This window comes from Natator depressus, chromosome 6 (assembly GCF_965152275.1).
Source record: "Natator depressus isolate rNatDep1 chromosome 6, rNatDep2.hap1, whole genome shotgun sequence".
In the NCBI taxonomy this organism is placed as follows: domain Eukaryota; kingdom Metazoa; phylum Chordata; order Testudines; family Cheloniidae; genus Natator; species Natator depressus.
Window position 1 is genome coordinate 91,265,866 of NC_134239.1, and position 26,343 is coordinate 91,292,208.

Consider the following 26,343-nt stretch of genomic DNA (forward strand, 5'->3'; position numbering starts at 1 on the left):
TAGGTTGGTATGGGTACGTCTCTCAGGGGTGTGACTTTTTCACTCCCCTGACCAACGTAGCTACAGCAATGTCAGTTCCTAGTGTAGACCAACCCTTTGCCTGCTCTGAGAGCAAACAGTTCTTTTCCACCCACTAGGTAACAATGCAGCATATAGAGGAAACAGACCTACATAGGGGTCAGAAAAATATTCCCAAAAATTCCCACTTCATCATACACTTAATGTAGGGTTGTTACAGCAGATCAGGGAGACTGGCATGTGGCCGCTGTTGGCTCCAACAGATAAATAACCACCATTTTTGTGTGGCATTTGCAAGGCTGTGTGCTCCACAGCATCACTCGCTGTTAGATGTGCCCCCGCTGAGAACAGCAAGGATGTGAGATGCCAAGGTTGCCACCCTGGATAAGCTTCTCCTTCAAGGCAAAATTGCTCCATCAGTCACGTTTCTTGTGGCCCTGGGATACTCTGAGGTGCATCTCATGTGCCCACTTCTCAAAAGATGGGGCAACCTCTCATGATCAGGACACAGGGGGACAGTAAAGCACTAGGGAAGGAAGTAAATAGGAGCCACAAGGAGAGACAGACACGCAGCTTTATTTACGGAACAGAAAGTGAGGTCTGACACCACAAAACTGGCAGGGAACCCCAGGGGAGAGTCACATTTTTAAGGGATGTAACAAAAACTTTCCCAATGTAAAGGCCAGGGAGAAGAGACTGTTCCAAGGGGCTCTGTGGGGCCAGCATCTTCAGCACTTGCTGGGAGGGAATTTTACCTCATTCTCTAACCAACCCAATGAGGGAGTGGAGGAGCTCCAGGCAGAACTCCCAGCTTCCCTTTGGGTGAAGGGGCAGGTCTTGAGATGCAGGGCTTTGTAGTAGGGATATGCAATCTGCAGAAGTTTGGCTGAAAGCTTCTTTTCTGAATCAGAGACAAACAGGAAGATTGGAGTTTTAAGTGGCAAGAAATCTTTCCCTACCCATCACGCTCGTAGAGGCAGGGAGAACGCAGTCCAGTAAGCGGTTCCTGCGTCTTCTCTTCTGACACGGCCATCATTGCCCCAGGCTTAGCAGCTGGTATGGCAAGGGAGCGGGTCACCTCTAACCTTAGGAGACATCTTTTGTGGGTAATTGTCTTGTTCCTCTCACCTGAATGAGCCCGGATCCTGCACAAATCTGAAGTAGCCGCTGCTTTGCCTGGCTTTACTTCCCTCTGAACGCTGAAGCCATGCCCACCTCATGGCCTAGCCAGTTACAGAGCATTGACTCCAGTTCATCAGTGTCTTGTCCCACTAGCCAGATAGTGGGGTTTGCCTTATATCAGCCTGGATGCCTCTCTGTCCCAGGAGCCACTGGCACTGACTGGCAATATCAGACAAACCATACCAAGACGGGAAACAGAACTTGCTCTATTGGCACTGAGGCTGGCTCCATAGTTTCCTCTCTCAATGGCATGGCAATGGCAAATTGGGCTGCTTCTGAGGTGGGTAGACACCTCAATTCTTCCATCGGATTTGCTGAAAGAGAAGAACAACAGGACATGGCTAGTATTAGTGCTGATCGCAGCTCAGATCCCTCAGGAATATGCCCAGGCGGTATCTGCCCCACTGGACCGGAGAACACTCTCAGGGAATTCAGCCCATGCTCGAGTGATGTTGCAGCAAATGACAAGGTGGGCGGGTTTATAAACTGATGTGCCTGGAAAGCTTTGAGGTTTAAGTCAATGAAAACAGTCGGATGTTCCCCTGCAGCATGGGGAATCCAAATCCAGCAGCTCTGGGCTAGCGCCTGGGATCAGCAACAAAAAACAACTAAAGTCAGGAAGTGCAAACTGACCACACTAGTGTCACTGCCCCAAGCTGAGTCAACTGTAGGGAGCAGACAAGCAGCAATAAAGGCAAGTGCTAAAGATCATCACCACAATATATAGATCCACACAATCCCCTAGGAGGTGGGTCAGGATTACTTGCATGGTATAGATGGAGAAGCTAAGGCATGAAGGAAAGGGACAAGGCCATGCAGCAAGCCAGGATTCTGAGTCAGACATTCCTGACTTGCAGTCCCCTGTCAGACTATGACTCACTATAAGCTTTTAATACAATTGGGCCTAATAGGAGAAGTAAAACAGAACACCAAACCCAGAGGTAAAAAACCCTTTGATCTCAGGAGGCCCCAAAACAGTCACCTAGCAGGTTGTGTCCATAATAGACCATCAAAAAGGAGCCCAGCCCCACATTAAAGCACCACTTGTTATTGCTCGTCACATGCTAAGACTGTAAGCTCCCTGGGGCAGGGACTGTCTTTCACACCCATGACACTAGTCCTAGCACAATGCCTTGAGCCTCTTTTCGCTATCGCAAAAACAGAAATCAACTCTTCGGTGTGGGGACTCGGCACTGAGCAGTTGCTATTTCTCCCTTTCCCAGCACCAGCTCTTCTCCAGAGACTCTGCACAGATCCCCCTTTCCTGTGTTTAACTGGAACCTCCACCTGGACTAGCATCTTCCCAGCAGGGAGAGAGATGAGGATATGGGGACACAGGGCAGCAACCCCAATGCCATACACCAAACAAACCCACTCCTGTCTCTGATTAGTGTCTACAGGAGAGAGCACCACAGGGCTAGCTCGGGGTGTATGTGGGCGAGGAGTCATTCTTTACCAAGTTGCTGAGGATACTGTCTATCTTGTCCTCTTCCGCAGAGCCCCGCTCCACCTTACACCTGTATGCCATCAGCTGGTGCCGATCCTTCAGGTCTCTGTATGTCTAGTTAAACAGCAAAACCAGAGTTAAGGGAAGCAACCTTCTTTATTGGGCAGCACCCCTCTGTTCAGTTGAGGAATAACCCTCCAATCTCCCCAAAACCTTGGCCACATGCTGATTTCCGCAAAGACTCATCGCTGTGCAGCAGGATCCATCACAGGCAGCCAGTCCTGGTGAAAAATCACAGATCTTATGGGGTGCCCCAATGGAAGATTGGGCCCTCACCTCAAACCTTTGGGAAAGGCCCCCTCCAGGAAGGAGAGGCTCAAGGAGTTGGTGCACCGACTTTTCACTCCTGATGACGGAAGCTCACGTCCTGCTGTAGAGCAAATTCCAAGCCTCATGCCACTCCCAAGCTGACAACTGTCTCTGAATTGTGCCATTCAGCACAATTGCATCTCTACACCAGAGGAGCTCAGGCAGGAATAGCAGGGGGTACTGCAGGCTGGGATTGTGAGGCCCCAGCAAAGCTCCTGGAGGTGGGGGTAGAGGGAGTGTGAGCAGGGCTCACCTGGCTTTAGCTGGTTCTGGGAGAGGCCAGGGAACACAGGGAAAGTAAATCCAGAGGTAAATGAGATGGGCACATGACGACAAGGCAAGGGAGATGTGGGAGAGCCTGCCCCCAGCCAGGTGTGTCTGTGTGTGGGGGGGATGTAGACCTCCCGCTTTGTACAGCAGGGACTCACATCAATAACAACATCATGGCACTTATATTTCATGGCAAGGTTCAACCTTGTCTCAACGTCTTCCACGAGGCGCACGTACTCCTGCAGCACCTGGATGGGAAGGCAGGAGGCATCAGCAGAGCTCACTTCCCCCTAGCCACCCCTTCTCCCCCAAAACACCCCTGCTCCAGTCAACTAGCCTCTTACAGAAGGTCACCACACAGTCTGGCCCCCTCTGCAAGCAGAAGATAGTGCATGGATGGGACAGCCTCACAGATGAGCCTGCTTAGGAGGCTCCAGAGGTAATGAACCTAGCCCCTCCTCAAGGGCCCTGCCAACCCACGGGGCAATTCCTACACTATCCCAACTCCAGGGAATCAGCTGAACACTTGCCCAAATGAAGCATCTAGAAACCTAATGTAGGAAAGAAGCCATTTGATGGCCTGGATCATTTAGAGGGGCTTTGCCATGCACGATCTGATCCCTCAGACACCTCAGAGCCTGCTGCTGTCCATCTCCCTTAGCTGAGGTAACTACCTTCCCTGTGAAGTAAGTGTGGCCTGGCACCAGCAACTTCCACACAAAGCCAGTCTGCATGTACTGCTTTGACAGAGCCAATCCCAGCCTCCCCACACTCTTATAGCACTATGACTTAGAACATAAGAAAGGCCATACTGGGTCAGACCAAAGGTCCATCAAGCCCAGTATCCTGTCCTCTGACAGTGGCCAATGGCAGGTGCCCCAAAGGGAATGAACAGACAGGTTATCATCAAGTGATCCATGCCCTGTCACCTAATCCCAGCTTCTGACAAACAGCTGCATCTACCTCCCTTGTGTTCTCACCCCTATGATGTTCCTTCCAGGCACATGTACGTAACTAAGGGACTCAGCAGGCCCAAACAAAGAGGAACTTCACATGGGGAAGTCCTTCACCACCCACATCTATGGAAGCCAAGCAACAACCACATGGGGTCAATGCCCCTCTCTGGGCTGTAAGCAAATTCACTTGTTGGATCAGGAAGAATAAACAGCCCCCCCACCACACTGTAAGGTATAGGTAATGGCCACTGCTGGCGGCACGTTAGCAAGCTAGGTGACCTAGTGGTCTGAGTCAGTGCAACAGGATTGTAGACCGAATGGCCCAAAGGTCTGATCCAGTGTGGCAGAATAGCAGACTGGATGGTGTGTTCTGACAGGGCAGTTCCTTTGCTCACCTGCACGGGGGCACTGTTCCGCTGTAAGATCTCCACCACTCGATGGAAGCCAATGGGAGCTCTCTTCTTGGTGTAACCCAGCCAGTTCTGAAACCACAGCCCAAACTCAGCACTAACCTTTTCAAAACGGACGTCCCATGCAAGATTCCCAGAGGGTGGGGAATTGAGGGACAGGGCTGTTAGTAGATTTCGGTGCGGGGCAGAAGAGCCGCTGGGATTGCTCCTCCTCCTCCCTACCCTCTGCATAGCCTCCAGAGGGCAGTGGTAATCTGCCTCTGGCTGAGGATGCTGCTCTTTCCTGCCAGACCCTAGTTCCACGATCAGCAGCGTCCCATGTCTGGAGGCTGAGTTCACAATGCATGTGAATCCCCTGCAGCTGAGCCTCAAGGCAGCTTCCTTCTCTGGCTGAGTTGGTAGGAGCTGTACTAAGTCCGTCTCTTTAGACAGGGGAACCTGCTCTCTGAGCAACTCAATCTGAACCCCACAGCATGGATGGGCCAGGGGCCAGAGCTAACAAGCAATGCTTCTCCAAATAAACCCCAGAGCAGCTCAGGCCAGACAAGAGACAGACAGCTCACCGCCCTCTAACCAGATGGACATAGCCAGGAAACAGCAAGTGTTTGGACCCACCCCCCAGAAAGGTTTTGCCACTCACCTTGGTGGTGAGCAGGGCATCCACATCATGCCAGGCTCGCAGCTTGGCGCGTGCAGCCAGGGCTGTCAGCACATACTGTTTGTCTGGGATCTGCAAGGCAGAGACACTGAATGCTGAGGATGAGAGCACAGAGTGGGGTGAGGGAGCAGACAGCACCAACTGCTCAGCAGGAACCAAGCCAGCTGCTGGGAGGGGAGGGATAGTGCGATCCAAGCCTGAGCCCGGCAGCACAGTAGTACATGTAGAGTCACACAAAGGAACTGCAACTCCTACTGAGGCAGGGTTAACACGGCTCAAGCCCCCAGCATGGCCCACCCCATTCCACACTTACTCCAGGGAGAGTGCCATGCTGCTGGAAGGTACGGAGGGGGCTCCCAACAGGGCTGGTGCAGCAGGCTGAGGCTGGCAATGGACTGGCAGTGAGGAGCGCCCGTTTTCCCCTTCCAAGCCATAAGAAGCAAGATAGGATCACCCGTAGGCCGAGCACCAAAGCCAGCTAAGGGTGAGGGGAGCTCACCCCAGTTAAGGGAACAGCCTCACAGAGCTTGGGGTTCAAATCCAGGTGCAAGGGTTCCTGTAACCTGGGATCCCAGTGGCTCCTCACACCCCAAGTTCCCCACAGAACTTCCCGCAGGCTCTTGCAGCCAAGCTTCCTCCCTTGTCCCCCAGGAGGGTCCGGCTTCCAGCCCAGCCCAAAGTAAAGGTCTCCACAGAGCTTGCCCCTTATCTAACAGCTGGATCTAACCCCACTCCCCTTCTGTCTGGGGAGAAACCCTTTCTCTGCCGAGCCGGCAACCCCTACTTCTGATAGAACTCAGCCTCTCAATTTCCTTCCTCCCAGGCACCCCAGCTCTGTTGCCTGCCTGTTCATTGATGCTGTCACAGAAACCCACCTCCCACCAAGAATGAGACACCAATCTGATTTCACTCCCTACCTTAAAGGTTTTCTTCAGGTTGGTTGGACTGCTGAATGTCCCCTGGAGAGAGATAGTAATGCTCAGCCTTTTCAGATCTTGGCTTCCCCCGCCCCTTATGGTATGTTTACACTGCAGAGGCGAGCGAGTCTCCCAGCCCAGGCAGGCAGACTCATGCTAGCAAGGCTCAAGCTAGTGCACTAAAAACAGCAACATGGATGTTCCAGCTCAGGCTTTGAAGCCTAGGGGGTCAAGTGGGCTTTGGAGCCCGAACTTCCACCCAAGCCAGAACATCCATACTGCTATTTTCAGTGGACTAGTTTGAGCTCAGCTAGAGTAAGTCTGTCTACCCAGGTTGGGAGACTCACTCCCAGCTGCAATGTAGACCACCCTGACAGACCCAGAACTCCTGCTTGCCAGGGCTCCGTACATTACCAAGGCTGCTAATGCTAGATTGGGAAATGGAGGTTCCAAAGGAAGCAACTCTCCCATCTCCTCCTCTGCTATCTGGGGCTGGGTCTCCCATGCCTCTAGTCTAGGGCGCTCACACACACTTCAAAGACCATTGTCCCACATTTGGGCCTGAAAAGGTTAATAACCACGTTAACCCCTTGGACACTGGATCCAGCAGCTGCCTCTGAAACAGTGCAAGGTAGCTGCTTTCCCTGAGGTGCCAACTCTTCTGTGATGGCTGCCATACCAGGCAAAATGCCCCTCTCTAATGCCGTCCCCACACTTCTTATGGCCCCCTGAAGTGCCAGAACTCCATAAAATGTGGGGACCATTCTAGAAGGTATGGGGAACTCTCTCTGGAGATTGTGTGGGGGAGGATCTTTGTAGATGGAGGGGAACAGTTTCATCCTTTCTTTACCAGTGTGCCAACTTTATTAGCTGAGCGGTTGGCTGAGTGGCACTGGACTGGGACTCAGGGGATATGAGTTCTAGTTCTGGCTGCCCACTGGTCTGCTGGTGGACATTGTGTGAGTCACTGCACCTCTCCATACCTCATTTTTCCATCTGTAAAACAGGGGTAGTGACTCTAAACTCCCTTGATCTACGGATGGGAAGTGCGAGAAAGAGCTGGGCACTATCATTATTTAGTAACCCATACCAAGGATCTCGGCACAGAATTCCAGCCCCCTGCCTACCCCGCTATTGCCCCCACCTCGGCCTCTGTGTAGTGGTAGAAGCAGGAGTAGAATAGCGTGGTCACCAGTGGCATGTTGAGGATCGAGGCCTTTCGTGGGTATTTCCGAAATATCTCAGACTGCCCAGAGGCCTCCAGATGCCGGTCGTTTGCCTAGAGAAGTAGGATGAGAGAGACTGCATGGAAACCAGGCCAGCCACACTTTGCTCATCCAGTTCACAGAGGATGAGGGTTGTCTGGTCCAGTTTCCATGGGACAGCCCTGATTTCAACAGGACCATCTGTGACATTGATAGACCAGGTGCCAGCTCTTGCCAAGGCTGTAGGTGTCAGCTGAGTGCTGACAAATTCACAGGTGGAAACCAGACCAGCTCACCTGTATGTTAGCATTGCTCAATATAGGTGTTCGATTTGTAAGGATGTGCTTAGTATTTAGACTCTATAAAATGCTTGTAAGTTGCTGCACGCATTAATCTTATTCGTAACTTCTGAACTCCGTCCTATAAAGGTAGTATGTAAGTTTTGCTTTATAACTGTAAAAATGTCTGCTCTGAACTTGTGAACCCAGGCAGGAGAACTGTTTCCCCCACCCATCAAGAAGGGCTATCAAAACTAAGTGCGCCACTGTGAAACATCACTATACAAAGACTGGGTTGATGGTCCTCTTACACCCATAAGGTGCTACATGCAAGAAAGCCCAACCTATCAACTTGAATTTTGGAAGAAGGAAATAAAAGACAGCTGACATGAAAATTCTTCTGACTCTCTGCTGTTTGGACTCTCACAGGGCTGGAGCTAGGAAACAAAAGCAGAGATCCCCAGGGTCAACCTGGGTTAATCGTAGAAGACGTTCAGTGCTGACAGATTACTATATCTCTGTCACCTTTTGGAACCACAGACCAACTCATTTGTGTATATATGTTGCCTGCTTTAACCTGTAAATACCTTTCATTTCTTTTTTTTAGTTAATAAATCCTTAGTTAGTTTACTGTCAGATTGGCTACAAGCGTTGCCTTTTGTGTGAGATCTGGCGTCAGTGACTAGTCTCTTGGGACTGGGAGCAATCTGAATCTTTTGTGATCTTTGATGTAAGGGACCATTTATCATTTCATGCAGCTTGCCTGAGTGGCAAGATAGACTGGAGTGTCCAAGGAGACTGTCTGTAACTCCATGTAAGACTGTTACAGTGCTGCAGGAGTTCACATTTGTTACTGGGTGAGTGAATCTCGTTACAGAACATAAAACCAGTGTCTGCCCTGAGGCTGGGATTCACGGTTGTGAGCCACCGGACAGTGTGACACTATCTTAATGTGCTGCACAGCTCTGAAGCGAATGCCCTGTATGTAACCATCAGCACATGATGATATCCGACTCTTAGTGGGACAGCTTGGTGCAGCTGCCTATCAGCAAAGCTTGGATATGGAGTCACATTAGATCCAAGAGGTCACAAGCTAGTCAGCTACAGCATCTAGAAACTTCTTATTCCTCCCAGATAGGGAACCTTGGGATTAGAACAGGCCGGTCTGCGCCAGGGGCAGATGGAGAGCTCTGAGACACACTCCCTCTATGGCCAAAGGAGGCCCTTACCTCAATGATGATCTGTCTCTCCAGGAGCGTATAATGGTCTTGAACATGAACGGCATCTTCAGATGAAAATGGTAACCTGGCGGGCAACAAAGAGATGAGGACAGCCACTATCAGCATCTCTTCCCAGCACACAAGGCCTGGAGGGGCTCTCTCTTCCCTATTTTACCTTACCTGTGTATTCCCGGGGGATGAACTCCCCATGTTCTTGCTCCCTATATTCATGATGACTCAGAATGGCATCCCTCTTTGGCCTCACCCACCCAAATGCTCTGGGAGTGGCAGTGAGTTCTCAAGCTTTCAGCTTCCCAGATCACTGCCTGCTCTCTCTGATGGAGGCCATCTACAAAGAGAGCCCAATCAGAGGGGGAAATCTTCGGGACTTCAAGGAGCGGTAGGTGAGAGAAGGAAGCACAGAACAGTGCTAGTGATACCCACCAGAGACTAACATTTCACCTTGGCACCCCAGGTCTCATCCCCACCCACGGGGTAAGTGATCAGAAACTCCCCAAGGTGTCTCTGCCCTCTGGTCAGCAGAAGATAGTTTGGAGTACTGATCACCACAGGCTGTTCCTAATCACTATGTTGTTCCTCAAACCCCCGCTCAGTGATGAAAGAGAGACCACTGTCCCTTTAATCCTATGCATCACAAAACTCTACTGCAGGGGTAGTCAATAGGAGGACCAAGGGCCAAAACCGGACTACCAGACGCTTTTGAATGACCCAAAAAATTTTATTTACTTTTTTTTATTATTTATTTTCTCTGGAGTCTGGACCTTGACTATACCTTGACCAAGAAATCTGGACCTTGACAAAAAGTAGACTACCATTCTTCTACTGGTTCCAGCAGGCTGCACTTCTTATTCCACCCTCCAGGAGGCACTCACACCCCACCAGTCCCCCACCTTCCCTGCTCACCTGATGCAGCCTTTAAGAAATTCTCTTCGTTTCTCTGCATCCTGGATGCTCAAGTGCTCCCGGTACCGAGAAAGCTGGAGGGGGCAGAAAGAAAACAGGAGCTGTTCAAAAGGGAATGGGCTCAGGAGATCTTGAATGTCACCTTCCAACAAAACATGAACTGAAGCCCTGCCCACTGACTACACCACGCCTAAAGGCTAGCCACTCCCAGTCCCCAGGCGCTTGTCACAACAGCATCCTTTGTTGGAAGGTGGGATGTGCGAGGGGTCTCTGAGGGGTCTCCCCCACCTTGTAAAAGCTATACAGGAGAAGTTCCTGCCACGGTTGGGAATACTCACGGCAACCTCCTCGGTCCTGTCCAGGAACCTGCAAAGGGAAACAAAGCATTAGCCCTGCTCAGCACCCTCCACTCTGGGTCCAACCACAGGCAGTGTGCTAAGCCCAGCCTTGATGTTGGGTGGGGAGCCTCACCTGAGCAGGTCCAGGAGCAGCGTCTGCTCCCCTGTCTCTTTCAGGAAATGGATTAGATGGCGCAGGGCCACCTGTCGCACTTCCAGCTCTTGGAACAGGATTTCTAAGTGGGGATTAACAGACAGCATGTCAGCACTGAGGAGCCATGAGAAGGTGTGAGCTGGCCAGCGTGGGCTGTTTCAGTATGGATGGTGCTGCTAACTTCTGGAAGAAAACTAAAGGATTCTGCAAACCCCCCTCTCCAGAACTTAGTCCAACCTCTAGTGACCAGGGGTTAGGAAAGGAACCCAATTACACCTGTTTAATGGCCGAGCACTCTGTGGTGCATGGTCATATCCCACAGAGGTTCATTCTCATTCATCCCCACCCCAACCTCTGCCATCTCCTAACAGAGTTCCAGGGGCTCACACAGTCTCTCTGGGTCTTCACAGCCAGCACCAACCCTGTCCCATTATGCTCACTGGATCCAAGGTGCATCTCTCTCAAGGAGACACCTGGCTCAGTTAAGAAGCACCTAAAAAGAGTGATCCCAGCCCTTTTCTCCCTTTAACTTGCAGCAGGTGAGAGAATCTGGCCACGCTCCCCTTAACTGAGAAACATAATCCTGCACAAATGCCACTGGCCCTAGACACTTCTCAGCCACATTTACCTCTCTTCAGCGTCCTCTTCAAGAATATTAGGATCTGCAAGCAGAAGAGACATCCCTCAGATGAGCAGATGAACCCCCACTAGCATCTGGATAGGCAGAGACATCAGGGGAGGCCCACTCATCCACAGACATCTCAGCTCCAGCCTTCAAGCAAGGCTTGATCAGTGTTTTGTATTGAGCAATGCTAGTGTCTTCCGTACTGCATAGGCCAAACACAGGCCTGGGGGAGCTTGTGAGCTGACACACACTGGTTTGGGGAGAAGGTCTGCTGGCTTTTCTATAGCTTAGATAAGAGAGGCTTCAATACTTAAACTATGGCATTTCCGTCACGTCCCTCCTGAAGGACCCTAAAGAGCTTTCCTAGCAGCATACATACAGGGACCACCTCACCCACCTCGCTGGAGTAGGAGGGATCACACCACCCAGCACATGGCTCATTTGCTGCACAATGCTCTAAGGCTAAGAGTCTGGGACAAACCTCTCCCCTTATGAGCAGCTCTTTAGAATATTCAGTGCAATGTGCAGCAGATGGGACCTAAACTTTCCACATCTCACCCCAAAGCCCTAAACACAGGCAGTGACAGGGAACCTGATCCATCGGGCACAGGAAGTGGAAAAGAAGCTGATTGCTGGGGATTCCAACCAGAGGTTCCAGAGAAGCACGTGATTTTCAACCAAAGACTGAGAACATGGAGTTTCCCAGACCTCAGACTTGGCCCTTTTCGGTAACACACAGATTTTAATTCAAAGCACCAGCAGCATTCAGGGGCTAAATAGCTGTGCAGATACACGGACCCCTTATGAAACCATCCTCGCCACCACCAACCCAACCCTATACTGCAGAGGAGGACTCACAGCTGTAATGACATTCCCATCATGCACCGCGACAGCTTCATCCAGGAGCACCAGCTTCTCCCGCAGGGAACGGAACCTCTCCAGTGAGCAAATCTGGGTCATCATTGGAGACAAGGAAACACTGCATCAGTCAGGTGCCTGGAATCCAACCAAGATACAGGGATCTAACCCTCTCTCTAATCTTGAATGATTCAGCAACATGAATCACTCCTCTTCAGAACATTTCTCATTCCTTCTGAGCCCAGGGCTGTGAGAGAGTCTCCCACTGAAGGGGTTTTGCAGGATCAGGCTCTCTAACTATACAGCCTGGGGGCAGCATGGTGCCTGCGTTGCTCCCCAAAACACCCTGCAAACCACCAGAACTCATCAGAGCAGAAGGGCCCTGGTATCTGGGTTCCTCTGAAGCTGATCAGCAGACTGGAACTGGAAGACTCTGACTCTTCCTTGGCTCCCTTTAGCCCAGAGCTGATCTTCCCCCACCACTCCTTAGCCTTGGAGCTACCCTTTCCCACAGTGGAGATGGAAGCAAAGCCCTTCACCAACTGCTAAGAAGGGAAAGTTACAACCTTAGCGAAGGGGTAGCAGCAGTCGGGTGGTTACTTCTGCACACATCACCTTCTCCTCCACAGGACTCATCTGCTCACCGCCAGCCCTGAGCAGCTGGGACCAAGGTCCCAACTCCACTGCACCAAGGACGACTCCCATTTTCCCTGCTCCCTACCTCTGATTGCCACCAACTATGAAGAGAGCCAGAGCCCTGAAGTTGACCCCACGGGTCGTTTGTCATAACGCCAGCTCCAGAAGGGTCAGCGGCACTGCAGATGACCTCATGCCATGGGAGAAGCCTCCAGGGTCTAACAGAGACAAAGGCTCTAGCAGTGGCCCAATGATTGCCACCTGTCACTATTCCGGACTCTAGCAGTATCTCAGTGCTTCCTTTCTGCTTTTGCTCCTTCTATTTGGCAAAGCCATAGGTGGGCACAGAGCTTTGGACAGTTGTGCCCGCTATGGCCATGCAACCAATTAACGGAGCTGCCCAGTTCCCCTGCCCAGTCCCACAATACAGAGATGGAAGCAGGAGGCAGCCTGAGAGCACCAATGTGACACTCTATATCTTGGGGGAGTGCCCTGTAACCCCCATATTCCTAATTTATATATAATTGTGATACTGCATATAAAGCATGCCATGTGAGGTATCAGGGGAAACATTACGATCTGCCAAAAGCCATTGTTCTATCTAAATATGTATACCTCAGGGGAGCACCCTGTAACCCCCATACCTAAATATGTATACCTTGGGGGAGTGTCCTGTAACCCCCATATTCCTCATTTATATATAATTGTGCTATTGCATATAAAGTAAAAATTATCATCAATGCGTATGAAATTATAAGAATTGTGTTGTATAGTTTTCACTAAAATATGCCATGTGTTTGAGAAGCTCCCAGATAATAGCTCTCCAGAGACAATGACAAGGGAGGTAACCAACACCTGGATGGGTGCTGAACAGACATCACCAGCCACTGTCTAGCAGAGGAGTTACAATTCAATGACTCACTCACAGGAGACACACCAGAGTACTGCTTCACCTTCTGACTCAGTAATGCCCACCAGACATGCCTGGACTTGTGTTCTCCAAGCACATGGACAAAGGGTATAAAACAGAACACAGTGGCCCCAGGCTTGGCCTTTTCTCCTTTCCCCACCTATGCTGCAAGCAACAAGGACACTCAGAAGACTGAAGACTCCAACAGAGGAGACTGGCCCAGGTTTCAAGGGTGAAACCTGTGTACTATGAACTGCAAGATAGAATGGGGTGAGAAAAACTGCTTAGTCTAGATGTTGCCCAATAATAGGGTTGAGAGTTTAGACTGTGTGCTTGTATTTTATTTTATTTTGGTAACTAACTCTGACTTTTTGCCTATCATTTATAATCTATCTTTTGTAGTCAATAAACTTGCTTTACTGTTTATCTTTACCAGTGAGTTTGCCTGAAGCATTTGGTGAATCTGCTTAGGTTTACAAAGGCTGGTGTATATCCATTTTCCATTGATGAAGTGGTGAATCAATTAATAAACTTGCAGTGCTCGTATTGAGCAGTGCAAGACGGTATAGTCCTGACGTACAAGGCTGGGAGCTTGAGGGGATTGGCCTGGTGCCTTTCTCTGTGTGTGATTCATGAGTAGCTCTGGGAACATTCATGCAATCTAGCTGGGTGTAGGGTAGCACATGCAGTTGTGATGATAGTGCCTGGACGGGTTTTCTGCTCATCACTAGCAAAGCAGAGAGAGAGCCCAGGCTGGAGAGTTAAGGGGGCACAGCGGTCCCATGGTCCTAGGCTGCACCTCGGGAATCCCGTAACAACCAAGGCTCCCCTCTTGCAAGCAGATGGAAAAGGAATGTCCTTACCTTGCCCCTCTGCATTCGTCTGACTGTATCCTTGGGACTCCAGTCGCTGCTGTAATCCTGCAACAGAAGACATCAGCTCATCAACTTCCTGAGATGCTGAGGGGCCAAGCTATCCCAGTGTTTGCTGTGCAGCTCCTCCCACTCAAAGCTGGGACTGATGAAATAACTTGTCACACAGTTCACAGCAGCTAGAAGGGTTTCCCAGTAGGCTTTGCAACTAACGAGAGTAGTAGAGTTCTGATGTGACTGAACTGGCCTGGGGAAGGAGGTTCCAGAATCTTGTCACTTTCCTGGAACCTTTGTGAGGGGGGAGGCAGGTTGATCTGGTCACTGGCTGGTACCACTGGTGCCAACGCAATCCAAGAGACTCTGAAGTTCAGTACCCAGAATGCCATCAGGCTACTATTTACGTGCAAACTTTTACTGCTGGTTGAAAGGGGCCAATCACACCTGCAGAGACAGAAGTCTCTTGTTTATCCACACGATAGCTACAGCCCAGGTACTGTGCGGGAAAGCTTGCTCTCGCACTACCCTGACACGCCTGACCCCTAACCTCATAGAGCTCCCTCAAAAGCCCACCGCAGGGTTCAGTCTCAGTGGCCCATCCTCTGCTGAAACTACCTAGGAGGGTGACAGCTGGAGTGGTTTTGGGGATGAGGACACATTCCCACAGAGCCTCAGGTGGCAATGACTTTTGCTCAGCCCCCCTACAGCAGACTGGATAGAGCCAGAGGCCGAAAGGAGAACAGGGTGTCTATTTATTGCCTTGGACAAAGACTATCACTGCATCCACATGGGAGGTGCATCTTAGAATGGGCTCCCACCCCAGGAACCTTAAACCCCAAATGTTTCCCCCCCCACACAATTTGAGAGACTGTGAATTGGCAGGGAAAGGATTCAGTTACATCTTCCCATTCCCATTCTACCCTCAGGCAGGCTTCTTCAGGTGAGCCTTCCCTGGCAGCACAGGGAACCCAAAGCCAACAGCCTTGGGCTAGTGCCTGGGGACGGGCAAAGGAAAGGGACTCAAATGAGGAGGTGAAAGGGACCAGGCTAGTGTCACTGCCCCATCCTGAATAAGAGGCAGGGAGTGAACAATGGGCAGCAGTGGGGAAAAGTACATGGGATTTTAAAATTCACTGATGTCTTATCAAATCATACAGGCCAGAGAAGGAAGTGCCTTTTAGGTTCCACCCCGCCCCTCCCTCTAAGATGCCAATGCAGGACTGGGCCCTGATGTATGGTTCTAGGGCCTTGCACAGTCTATGGTAAATGTCCCAAGAATCAGAGCTTCCACTGAGACAGCTCCTCCGCCTGATCCAGATCACTGTCCAAAAGTTGGTCCTGGAAGTCAGAAGAAACTATCCCTACCTTCATTTCATCCCATAGCTATTATTTCCCCCTTTATTATGCTAAATTATTCCTCCTCCACCTACTTAATGATCTCTGTGGGGGGCAGTGACAGAGAAGGAAAGGACACTTTCCATACAAAAAGAACAGGAGTACTTGTGGCCCCTCAGAGACTAACAAATTTATTTGAGCATAAGCTTTCATGGGCTACAGCCCACTTCATCGGATGCATAGAATGGAACATATAGTAAGAAGATATATATACACACACACACATAGAACATGAAAAGGTGGAAGTAGCCACACCAACTGTAAGAGGCTAATTAATTAAGATGAGCTATTATCAGCAGGAGAAAAAAACTTTTGTAGTGATAATCAGGATGGCCCATTTAGACAGTTGACAAGAAGGTGTGAGGATACTTAACTTAGGGAAATAGATTCAATTTGTGTAATGACCCAGCCACTCCCAGTCTCTATTCAAACCCACGTTAATGGTATCTAGTTTGCATATTAATTCAAGCTTAGCAGTTTCTCGTTGGAGTCTGTTTTTGAAGCTTTTCTGTTGCAAAATTGCCACTTTTAAGTCTGTTACTGAGTGGCCAGAGAGGTTGAAGTGTTTTCCTACCGGTTTTTGAATGTTATGATTCCTGATGTCAGATTTGTGTCCATTTATTCTTTTGCGTAGAGTCTGTCTGGTTTGGCCAACGTACATGGCAGAGGGGCACTGCTGGCACATGATGGCATACATAACATTGGTAGATGTGCAGGTGAACGAGCCCCTGATGCCGTGGCTAATGTGATTAGGTCCTATGATGGAGTCACTTGAATGGACAGAGTTGGCATTGGGCTTTGTTGCAAGGATAGGTTCCTAGGTTAGTGGCTCTGTTGCGTGGTGTGTGGTTTCTGGAGAGTATTTGCTTCAGGTTGGGGGGCTGTCTGTAAGCAAGGACTGGCCTGTCTCCCAAGATCTGTGAGAGTAATGGGTCGTCCTTCAGGATAGGCTGTAGATCTTTGATGATGCGCTGAAGAGGTTTTAGTTGGGGGCTGAAGGTGACAGCTAGTGGCGTTCTGTTATTTTCTTTGTTGGGCCTGTCCTGTAATAAGTAACTTCTGGGTACTCTTCTGGCTCTGTCAATCTGTTTCTTCACTTCAGCAGGTGGGTACTGTAATTGTAAGAATGCTTGATAGAGATCTTGTAGGTGTTTGTCTCTGTGTGAGGGGTTGGAGCAAATGTGGTTGTATTGTAGAGCTTGGCTGTAGACAATGCATCGTGTGGTGTGTCCTGGATGGAAGCTGGAGGCATGTAGGTAAGTATAGCGGTCAGTAGGTTTCCGGTATAGGTTGGTGTTTATGTGACCATTGCTTATTAGCACATTAGTGTCCAGGAAATGGACCGCTTGTGTGGATTGGTCTAGGCTGAGGTTGATGGTGGGATGGAAATTGTTGAAATCATGGTGGAATTCCTCAAGGGCTTCTTTTCCAGGGGTCCAGATGATGAAGATGTCATCAATGTAGTGCAAGTAGAGTAGGGCGTTAGGGGATGAGAGCTAAGGAAGCGTTGTTCTAAGTCAGCCATAAAAATGTTGGCATACTATGGGGCCATGCAAGTACCCATAGCAGTACCGCTGACTTGAAGGTATATATTGTCCCCAAATGTGAAATAGTTATGGGTGAGGACAAAGTCACAAAGGTCAGCCATCAGGTTTGCCGTGGCATTATCGGGGATACTGTTCCTGATAGCTTGTAGTCCATCTTTGTGTGGAATGTTGGTGTAGAGGGCTTCTACAACCATAGTGGCCAGGATGGTGTTTATCTCAGCAGCATCCCTTAAGGAAGAGTGTGTGTAAAGAAAAGCAGCATATTCAGGAGGAGAACAGCACCACCATGGGGCAGGGAGTTATTCCTGTGTGAGGTGTCCTGAGGCTCAGAGTAGCATTCTTGATTGGGAGTTAAAAGGCGGTCAGAAGGTCAGGGAAAGCGTGGGACCCTTACTGAATGGGGGAGGCAACATAGTGACAGATGATGTGAAAAAAGGTGAAGTATTTCGCCTCGGTCTTCACAGACAAGGTCAGCTCCCAGACTGCTGCACTGGACAACACAGTATGGGGAGGAGGTGAACAGCCCTCAGTGGTGAAAGAACAGGTTAAGGACTATTTAGAAAAGCTGGATGTGCACAAGTCCATGGGTCCAGATCTAATGCATCCAAGGGTGCTGAGGGAGTTGGCTGATGTGATTGCAGAGCCATTGGCCATTATCTTTGAAAATTCGTGGCAATTGGGGGAGGTCCCAGACGATCGGAAAAAGGCAAATATAGTGCCCATATTTTAAAAAGGGAAGAAAGAGAACCTGGTCAGCCTCACTTCAGTCCCTGGCAAAATCATGGAGCAGGTCCTCAAGGAATCCATTTTGAAGCACTTGAAGGAGAGGAAGGTGATCAGGAACAGTCAACATGGATTCACCAAGGGCAAGTCATGACTGACCAACCTGATTGCCTTCTATGATGAGATAACTGGTTCTGTGGATATGGGGAAAGGGGTGGATGTAATATATCTTGACTTTAGCAAAGCTTTTGATACGGTCTCCCACAGTATTCTTGCCAGCAAGTTAAAAAAGTATGGATTGGATGAATAGACTATAAGGTGGATAGAAAGCTGGCTAGATTGTCGGGCTCAACGGGTAGCAATCAATGGCTCAATGTCTAGTTGGTAGCCAGTATCGAGTGGAGTGCCCCAGGGGCTCGGTCCTGGGGCTAGTTTCATTCAACATCTTTATCAATGATCTGGATGATGAGATTAATTGCACCTTCAGCAAGTTCGCAGACGACACTAAGCTGTGGGGAGAGGTAGATAAGCTGGAGGGTAGGGATAGGGTCCAGAGTGACCTAAACAAATTGGAGGATTGGGCCAAAAGAAATCTGATGAGGTTCAACAAGGACATGTGCAGAGTCCTGCACTTAGGAAAGAAGAATCCCATGCACTGCTACAGGCTGGGGACCGATTGGCTAAGTGGCAGTTCTGCAGAAAAGGATCTGGGGATTACAGTGGACGAGAAGCTGGATATGAGTCAGCAGTTTGCCCTCGTTGCCAAGAAGTCCAACGGCATATTGGACTGTATTAGTAGGAGCACTGCCAGCAGATTGAGGGAAGTGATTATTCCCCTCTATTCGGCACTAGTGAGGCCACACCTGGAGTACTGCGTCCAGTTTCGGTCCCTGTACTACAGAAGGGATGTGGACAAATTGGAGAGAGTCCAGCGGAGGGCAATGAAAATTATTAGGGGGCTGGGGCACATGACTTACGAGGTGAGGCTGAGTGAGTGAGGGGAGATTTGATAGCAGCCTTCAACTACCTGAAGGGGGGTTCCGAAGAGGATGGCGCTCTAGGCTGTTCTCAGTGGTGGCAGATGACAGAACAAGAAGCAATGGTCTTAAGTTGCAGTGGGGGAGGTCTAGGTTGGACATTAGGAAACACTATTTCACTAGGAGGGTGGTGAAGCACTGGAATAGGTTACATAGGGAGATGGTGGAATCTCCATCCTTAGAGGTTTTTAAGGCCCGGCTTGACAAAGCCTTGGCTGGGATGATTTAGTTGGGGATTGGTCCTGCTTTGAGCAGGGGATTGGACTAGATGACCTCCTGAGGTCTCTTCCAACCCTAATATTCTATGATTCTAGTTCCAGTCTCACAGCAGGAATAAAGCCATTGCCAACGCTGCGGCTGCACTGTTGGTGGGGAAGCAGCTTTCAGGCAAAGCATTAACAAATGTTCCCTTCTACCCATCTCTGCAGGGCTCCTCAGTAAGAAGAGGGAGAACTCCTGTGTCTCCACCAACACGCTCACTTTTAGTGGAAAAAGATGTGATGTCTGAGACTCTGCATGAGTTATTGCTGAAGGGATTCCTGCAGGTTGGAACTGGGACTGTACATCTCACCTTCACGCTCCCAGTTCCTAGATTGCCCTCTGCTAGCTAAAAGGGGGACTGGTCACTCACCCCTTCCACCCCATGTGACCTTTGCAGTCCATTGCTCTAACACCGGGATACTGAATGTGAGCCACCCACCTTGTATTCCGCCTTTGGTCTCCGCAGCTCTGGAGCATAGCTTTTAACGCCTGTGTCAGAGAGAGCTGTGAAGGGGAAGGCAACACACTGAGTAGTAGCGCATCTGAGATCCTGATTCACATCAACCTTCCTATATTTCCCCAGGTCTAAGCTTCCTCCCTAGCATAGGTTCCTTTGTTAAAAGAACAGACTGAGTAGTAAACCCTGGGCCAGCCCCATGGACTGAGAGGAGCCCATATGTCCATGGACTGGGCACAGAACTGCAGTGAACCAGAATGTGAGAAAGTCTGGCTAGAGGCCCCTTGCAAACCACAGGAGGCTGTATACAGGCAGGTTATTTTCTATCAAAGAGGCAGCATATTTAGCGATTAGACTGTGGGAATGAGTTAGGAGATACTAGTCTATTTCTGACCCTTATACTGATTTGCTGGGGGACTTTGGGCAAGTCTGTGCCTCAGTTTCCTCATCTGTAACACGGGGAAAATATAGTGACCCAACTTTCCAAAGGGGTTTGAACTCAGTGTGAAAATCCCCTACATAAGTGTCAAGTGTTATCCCCCTTTCCCACACCCTGCTTAGAAAGGAATAAAAACCGCTCTCTTACCATCTGAAAGGGACTGAAAACTCCCAAATTTGTTTCTTCCTAAAAGAATCAAACAGGCAACAGTGAGAGATTTTCAACTGGCTTTCCCCAGGCAGCACCTCTCACTGAAGGAACATAGAACTACACTCCAAGTGGGCATCCCAGACTAACTCTATTAGACAGGGCCAGCCTATTGGAAACAAATGGGGGAGGGGGGGAGGAGGGGCGTGTCGGGTCTCAGGCCATTTCCTACTGGACATCTGTCCACATCACACAACAAAACTGGCACTAACTGACCCCTTGCTGCCAGAGGGGCCAGGGCTGAGAGGGTTATGGAGCTTGAACTCCTTACCCCTGGAGGGGTCCACTACAGATCACTGAGCCACTCTGGGGGTACAGTGTTGTGAGAGGAGGGAGAAGGCACTGACATCTGTACCTACACTGTGACTATACAGAAGTCTTCAGTCTCCAGGGCTAAGATTTCAGCACCTTTCACCAGCACTAAATCAGTTAATGTATAAGAACGGGGGCAGTCAAAAAACATGACACATGGTTAGAGGACATTCAGAGGAAATTCAGCTTTAGAATCAGACTTGTTTCCAGGCTGGAGAGACAACAGCGCTGAGCCACATGACTCTCCCTCAGCCAGCTGGACTATGTCTGGCAATGCCAAGGTGAAGTAACTAGCTCCATCCCCACATGCAACAGTAGAAGCCATCTCAGCTCCAGGAGAAGGGTATTTGCCTGCTGCCTCTGGGGCAGAAAGGACCAAGCGCAGCCCACCTGGGCCAAACACAGTCCCAAATAGCCTTTCATCTAAAGTACAGATGGGTGACTGCTGGAGACTACAGCTCCTAGCATGCCATGCTCCACCTTGGTCCAAGCAGCTTTGTTACTCCACAGCGCATAGCATGCTGGAAGATATAGTCTACATGGCCTGCCCCTCTATACTGAAAGAGACCTCAGCCAATCCCCCAGAGATGATGCATAACATGACCCCGCTTCTCCTTCTCCTCCTCCCCCGCGTCGCCTCTGCTCTCCCCACTTTATAAAAAGCAGACGTGGTCACTGACACCTGTCAAGTGGCTGATGCAGCCTGTGGCTGGGCAGAGATGGGGCACTTCCTGGTCTGGGATACGCACAAAGTAACTGGATTCCCCTCTGGCACTCTTGTGGGAAGGCCCATCTGCCCTAGCCAAGTAGGGACTTTACCTTTGAAGAAACTGCTGATGGAGTAAGAGGAGGCTTGCTTGGGGAAGGCTGCATGGGAAGAAGAGCCCTTCTGTAGGCTTGAGTCTCTCCCTTCAGGAGCATTAGAGCTGCTGGAGGCTGTCTCTTTGATGGACCAGGAAATACCTATGAAGAGAGAACAATCCTTGTAACTCACCAAAAAAACATAAAACCAGTCTTTAATGAAAAATTCTAGAGTGGAAGACGCATGTTAACTCTTGTGTCCTCATCACTTTTCGTTTTGGAACATTCTGCACATTCTGCCTCTGTATTTACCTCCCTGTATCAACTGGATACAGTACTCAGCACATAGCTTCCTAAACTTGAACTTGTGTAGTGCTGAAGTTTAAGCAGCTGCCCCGTTCCTCCTCAGAAATGGCTGCATTTCAGTGGTGTTGTATGGGTACAGCTTGTATAAATACTACAGATCACTTATGTGACACAGTACATTTAAATGATGCTATATGAGGTGTGCCACATTCTCTGCTCCAAAGAGCTTACAATGGAAGATACAAAACTAGATACTGGATCCTTTGGTTTCTCTGGACTGGAAAAATGTAAGACATTCCCTTCCAGGCACTACAGCACTGAGATAACTTTGATGCCTGCAGACGACAGGCAGGTATTGTGACACACCCCAGATGGGGGCGATAATGTGCTCAGCTCTGCTCCCTGTTGCTCTAGGCACAGCAGGCAGTCTCTCTCTCTCTACACAGCTGTACCCTAGCCCCACCACACACACAAGCTTTTGAACAACTGGCATAGCAGAAGAAGAGTGAGCCAGACTGTGATAGTGTGTGGTTGGGTAAAGAGGCTGACTGGGAAGGTGAACAGGAGACACAAGCAAGAAGAGCAGCTGTGGTGCAAGACAAGAAGCGCTGGCTCCATGCAAAGGATTGCTGCAGCATGGTGGGAGCACTGCAACCCTTTGATCTCTCAGGTAATAAGAACACGGTAGGGGGATCCATGCACAACATTTAAGTTCACTGGGTTGGTCCAAACCTGAGGACATGGCTATATCTAAGCTTCTTCTTAACAGGAAACTGCTCTGACACCACCCACCCTGTAGAGCTCCCACCCCTGCCCATAGCTTGACAGGGACTGAACTGTTACTGTGGTGACCTTTAGGGTATATGGACCTAGCTTCCACACAACGCTGCCTCACACCATCCCTTTCTGTTCTCAGAAGAAAGAAATCTCTTCTTTCCCAGGCATGTTGCTGGCCAGCCCTGCCAGCCCCTTTATCTAAGATGCCACAGCACCTAGCATTGTAGGTTTGGGTAGTTTTTAAATTATTACACTTTATTATTACACTTCAATGGTCTGCGCAGTGCCACAAATGTGGCCTGGTGGATGGGGGAACACAGGGAACAGATTATAATAAAGTTATCAGTATTAACTAGGGTTGTGCATTTTAGTGGTCCAAAAAACTGGTCAATTGACCAATCAAATATTGGTCAAATAATGTCAAAAATGGCCAAACATTTTAAAGCACTAATTTATTAGAACAGTAACAAAACAGTCAAACTTTATGGTCTTCAACAGGTTTAGCCTTAAATAGATAATTATGCCAAATTACAAAAAACAAGTTACTTAACTAAGTAATTTTAACTCAGAAAAATGCAAAAACACAATCCAATGAAATTCTAAGAAATGAAAGAATGGGACCATGATGCAATCAAAAAGGTAGGTTGCCACTCACATCAGGGCATTTTTGGTGGAAATTTGACCATAGTCAAATAATAGTCAACTGACATTATTTGATCAGTCAATTGACCGGCTTGCCATGCCTGATATTAACTATCCAAGGAGGAGACTCCCAGCATTAAGGAATCTGACAACCTCAAAATACTGTAGGATTATCCTCAGGACTCCAACGAGCAACTTTTATCTGCACTTTGATCTCTGCTATTCCCTATAACAATCCAGGAGTCATGACCCCCAAAAGGATGTGGACAGCAGCTGTCAGAAGGTCATAACCCAGCTCCCATTCAGTCTCCAACTGTCCACCTGAAATGGATTGGTTCAACTGCTTGCAACTGAAACTTGTACCTCAAGCACCACATCAGCCCATCAATCACCGTGCTGAACCTTGTAGCATCTCTGACAAACTCCTGCAGAAACTGGCATAAAAGATTCTGGGAGAAACAGGTTTCAAGTGTGGGAGAGCGTAATAGGTTGTCAAACATACTTTTGGTGGTTCCTTCACCTAAGCTTAGTGGATGCCAGATATGGATAAAGTCTATGCTGGTCTGTGCTGGATATTGGGAGAGGGAGAGTGGAACTCCCTCCACTTGTATAAATGGAAAGAGTACACTGGGGACCTCATCTTATTCTCCTTCTAATGGGCTGAGGCAGATACAAGTTTACATGAAAGAATGGGAAGTGGGAGGATTAGACTCCAAGATCCCCGTATTCCTGGGGAAGGGATCTGACTTTGGAGTAAGAAAAGTAGCTGCACAGCTCAAGTCCAGACAGGAATGTTTTCATACGCTTTCCCTCCCCAACATAACTTTCAGATACCCCTGCACTTACTGCCCACTGGCTCTCCACTCCAGCTGAACTTCTCAAGGTCATCGTCATCATCTACGATGTCTCGAAGGCTGTTCACTGCCCGCTTGGACTCCTTTAGCTGTGGACAAACACAAGGCTAGCATGAAGACCATCTCTGTTCCACTCAGATAGCCTGAGGCTTTCCTGGACCCACTCCCGTCCAAACAAACTTTTTGCACATGCCTTCAGTGCTTTGCACATGCCTTTTCCAGCCCCCACACAGCTGAAAGACCAGTGGAAGATGTTCCACACTTCTGCACAAGGCAATTGGCCAACAATCAGCCCCTTTTCACCAGTATATGGAACTTGAGGACTATGAACATCTGAGCAGTCAGTTATAAATACCTCAAACTAGCAGGAGGTGCAGGTGGGGATCACTGGAAAGGTAAATTACCCTCAATTTATTATGAGGTCTAAGATTTGCCCTACAGGCCTGATGTCAAGAGACCTTAAGGATCTCCACACAGACAATCAAAAGATAAGACAAATATTTCTTGTTTTTTTATCTCTTATTTGCCCAGCAACACTAAATCAGTGAGAAGAACTCATTAAAAGGTTAATTCTGAAATTTTCAATTAATTTAGTGCCAAGCACAGATGCCTGAAGCCCTCTGTTTATTCTCAGGGACTCAAGGGCGAGAGGGAATTCAGTGTCCCTGATCAAGTTTGAGGCATCTCTGCTAAAATGGCCATGAAGGGGACCAAATCTCCTACGAGTCTACTCGCACAACAACAGACAGAAATCTACTAGGAAATGAACTGAGGTCCAACAACTCCCTCAATTATTTTTAAAAAGAAAAATATACTGTATTTTTTGGTGTTTTCTACTTATTTCCCCTCCCAGAAACATTACACAGATCCTCCAAGATTTACAGAGAAAGCGAGGAAGAAAGCAGGACCCAACATTTATGCCCTTCAGACTCCCTGTTCCTTCTCATGGGTCTAGCACGGCTTCCTTCAAGCAGGGGGGAGGGGGGGATTTAACTGTATGCATAGGAACCCTTAAACAGCTGGATTTCTCCATTTTCCCATTTTTTGGAAGAAAGAGGTGAGTCTCTAGGGAAGGGGTAGGCAACCTGCGGCACGCGAGCTGATTTTCAGTGGCACTCATACTGCCCGGGTCCTGGGGGCTCTGCATTTTAATTTAATTTTAAACGAAGCTTCTTAAACATTTTAAAAACTTTATTTGCTTTACATACAACAATAATTTAGTTATATATTATAGACTTATAGAAAGAGACCTTCTAAAAACATTAAAATGTATTACTAGCACGCGAAACCTTAAATTAGTGTGAATAAATGAAGACTCGGCACACCGCTTCTGAAAGGCTGCCGACCCCTTCTCTAGGGTTTTATCAACCCATGCAGCCTGAAGACTATACCTGGGAGAGCTCATCATCGTCATCATCAAATGTGAAGGCTTTACACTTGGAGCTGTGCCAGTACTCCTCCTCGTCAACTTTCATCCTGTTCATCTGGAAAAGCAGCCAAAGAGAAACACAGGTGCTAAGCGGCAGGAAAATCTCTCCAGGCTGGATCAGAACCAGCACTTCAGGGCCTAGGCCCTCAAGGGAGGGCCCTTGGGTCACCCCACTTGAGGGCTGTAGGGGACTGCAGCGCCTGACCAGGCAAAGAGGGGTGGACCCACAGGGCCGGCCAGAGGAGAAGGGAATGGTGGGAAACGAGGCTGTGGCGGATCAGATCAGATCAGCCCATGGCCCGGCAGCTCAATGACCCGCCTGGCACGAGGGGACCGGCTGCGCAGATGCCGGGGCCCGGCCGAGCTATCTCGGCCCTGCAAGGCCGGGGCAGCGGCACCAGCGAGCCCCCCAGCGCCGCCGCAGGACAAGGCCCCGAGCTGCTGCGTCGTGACTGGGAGCGCCAGGGCCAAGCAGGCCCCGCCCCCCGGCTCAGAGGGACGGGGCTCGGGGCAGGGGCCGCCGCCAAGACACAGGTGCTCACCGCCCCTCCAGCCAGCCGGACTGCCCTGAGAGCGCCTCCTCCCGAGGGGGGGGGGGAGGCGGCGGGGGGTAGCTCCGCGCAAAGCACTATGGGACGTGTAGTTTCCGCCTTCTCGTCTCATCCGCGCCGCCCTCTGCCTTGTTCCCGGGGCCTCCGTCCGCGGAGGTTTGGACTACGAGTCCCAAGAGGCCTCGCGAGGAACGGGGTGGGCGTTCACATCCCGCTACGCATCGGCGGCGGAGCTGAAATGATTCCGCCATAACTGGCGGAAGCCGCAGAGCTGTGAGGCCCGGCGGGCGCTCGGGGCGGGGGATGCTGTGTCGGTAGCGACACGGCCAGACGCGGAGGGTGGGAAACCGCTCCGCGCGCC

The 26,343-nt window shown here is 49.7% G+C and overlaps 1 protein-coding gene across 2 annotated transcripts; it reads right to left on the minus strand.

Moving 5' to 3' along the window:
* Positions 1 to 584: 584 nt before the first annotated feature.
* On the minus strand, positions 585 to 26,343 carry VIPAS39 (VPS33B interacting protein, apical-basolateral polarity regulator, spe-39 homolog). 2 transcript variants are annotated; one of them, XM_074956005.1, is made up of 20 exons: positions 25,394 to 25,486; positions 23,995 to 24,091; positions 21,442 to 21,585; positions 20,251 to 20,289; positions 19,647 to 19,711; positions 14,239 to 14,295; positions 12,551 to 12,683; positions 11,830 to 11,922; positions 10,975 to 11,008; positions 10,326 to 10,428; positions 10,193 to 10,220; positions 9,855 to 9,928; positions 8,940 to 9,015; positions 7,372 to 7,506; positions 6,228 to 6,269; positions 5,293 to 5,382; positions 4,638 to 4,724; positions 3,445 to 3,534; positions 2,657 to 2,761; positions 585 to 1,514 (listed from the first exon to the last, which is right to left on the minus strand). In XM_074956005.1, exons 2-20 carry the CDS (start codon positions 24,043 to 24,045, stop codon positions 1,494 to 1,496), a joined length of 1,467 nt encoding a protein of 488 aa, XP_074812106.1. In that variant the 5' UTR covers positions 24,046 to 24,091; positions 25,394 to 25,486; the 3' UTR covers positions 585 to 1,493. The 2 variants fall into 2 exon arrangements, with proteins under 2 accessions (XP_074812106.1, XP_074812105.1); XM_074956004.1 differs by lacking the exon at positions 12,551 to 12,683 and adding an exon at positions 25,974 to 26,343 and having other exon boundaries at positions 586 to 1,514.

Bases quoted from the DNA above. Each gene is read 5' to 3' on its own strand.
- VIPAS39 (XM_074956004.1), bottom strand. From the start codon at position 25,486: ATGAACAGGATGAAAGTTGACGAGGAGGAGTACTGGCACAGCTCCAAG. The intron at 14,296-19,646 runs GTGGGTGGCTCA...CTTCTGTTGCAG, and splicing joins GACCAAAGGCGGAATACAAG to GATTACAGCAGCGACTGGAG. The intron at 2,762-3,444 runs GTGAGTCCCTGC...CTGTTTAACTAG, and splicing joins GCCATGATGTTGTTATTGAT to ACATACAGAGACCTGAAGGA.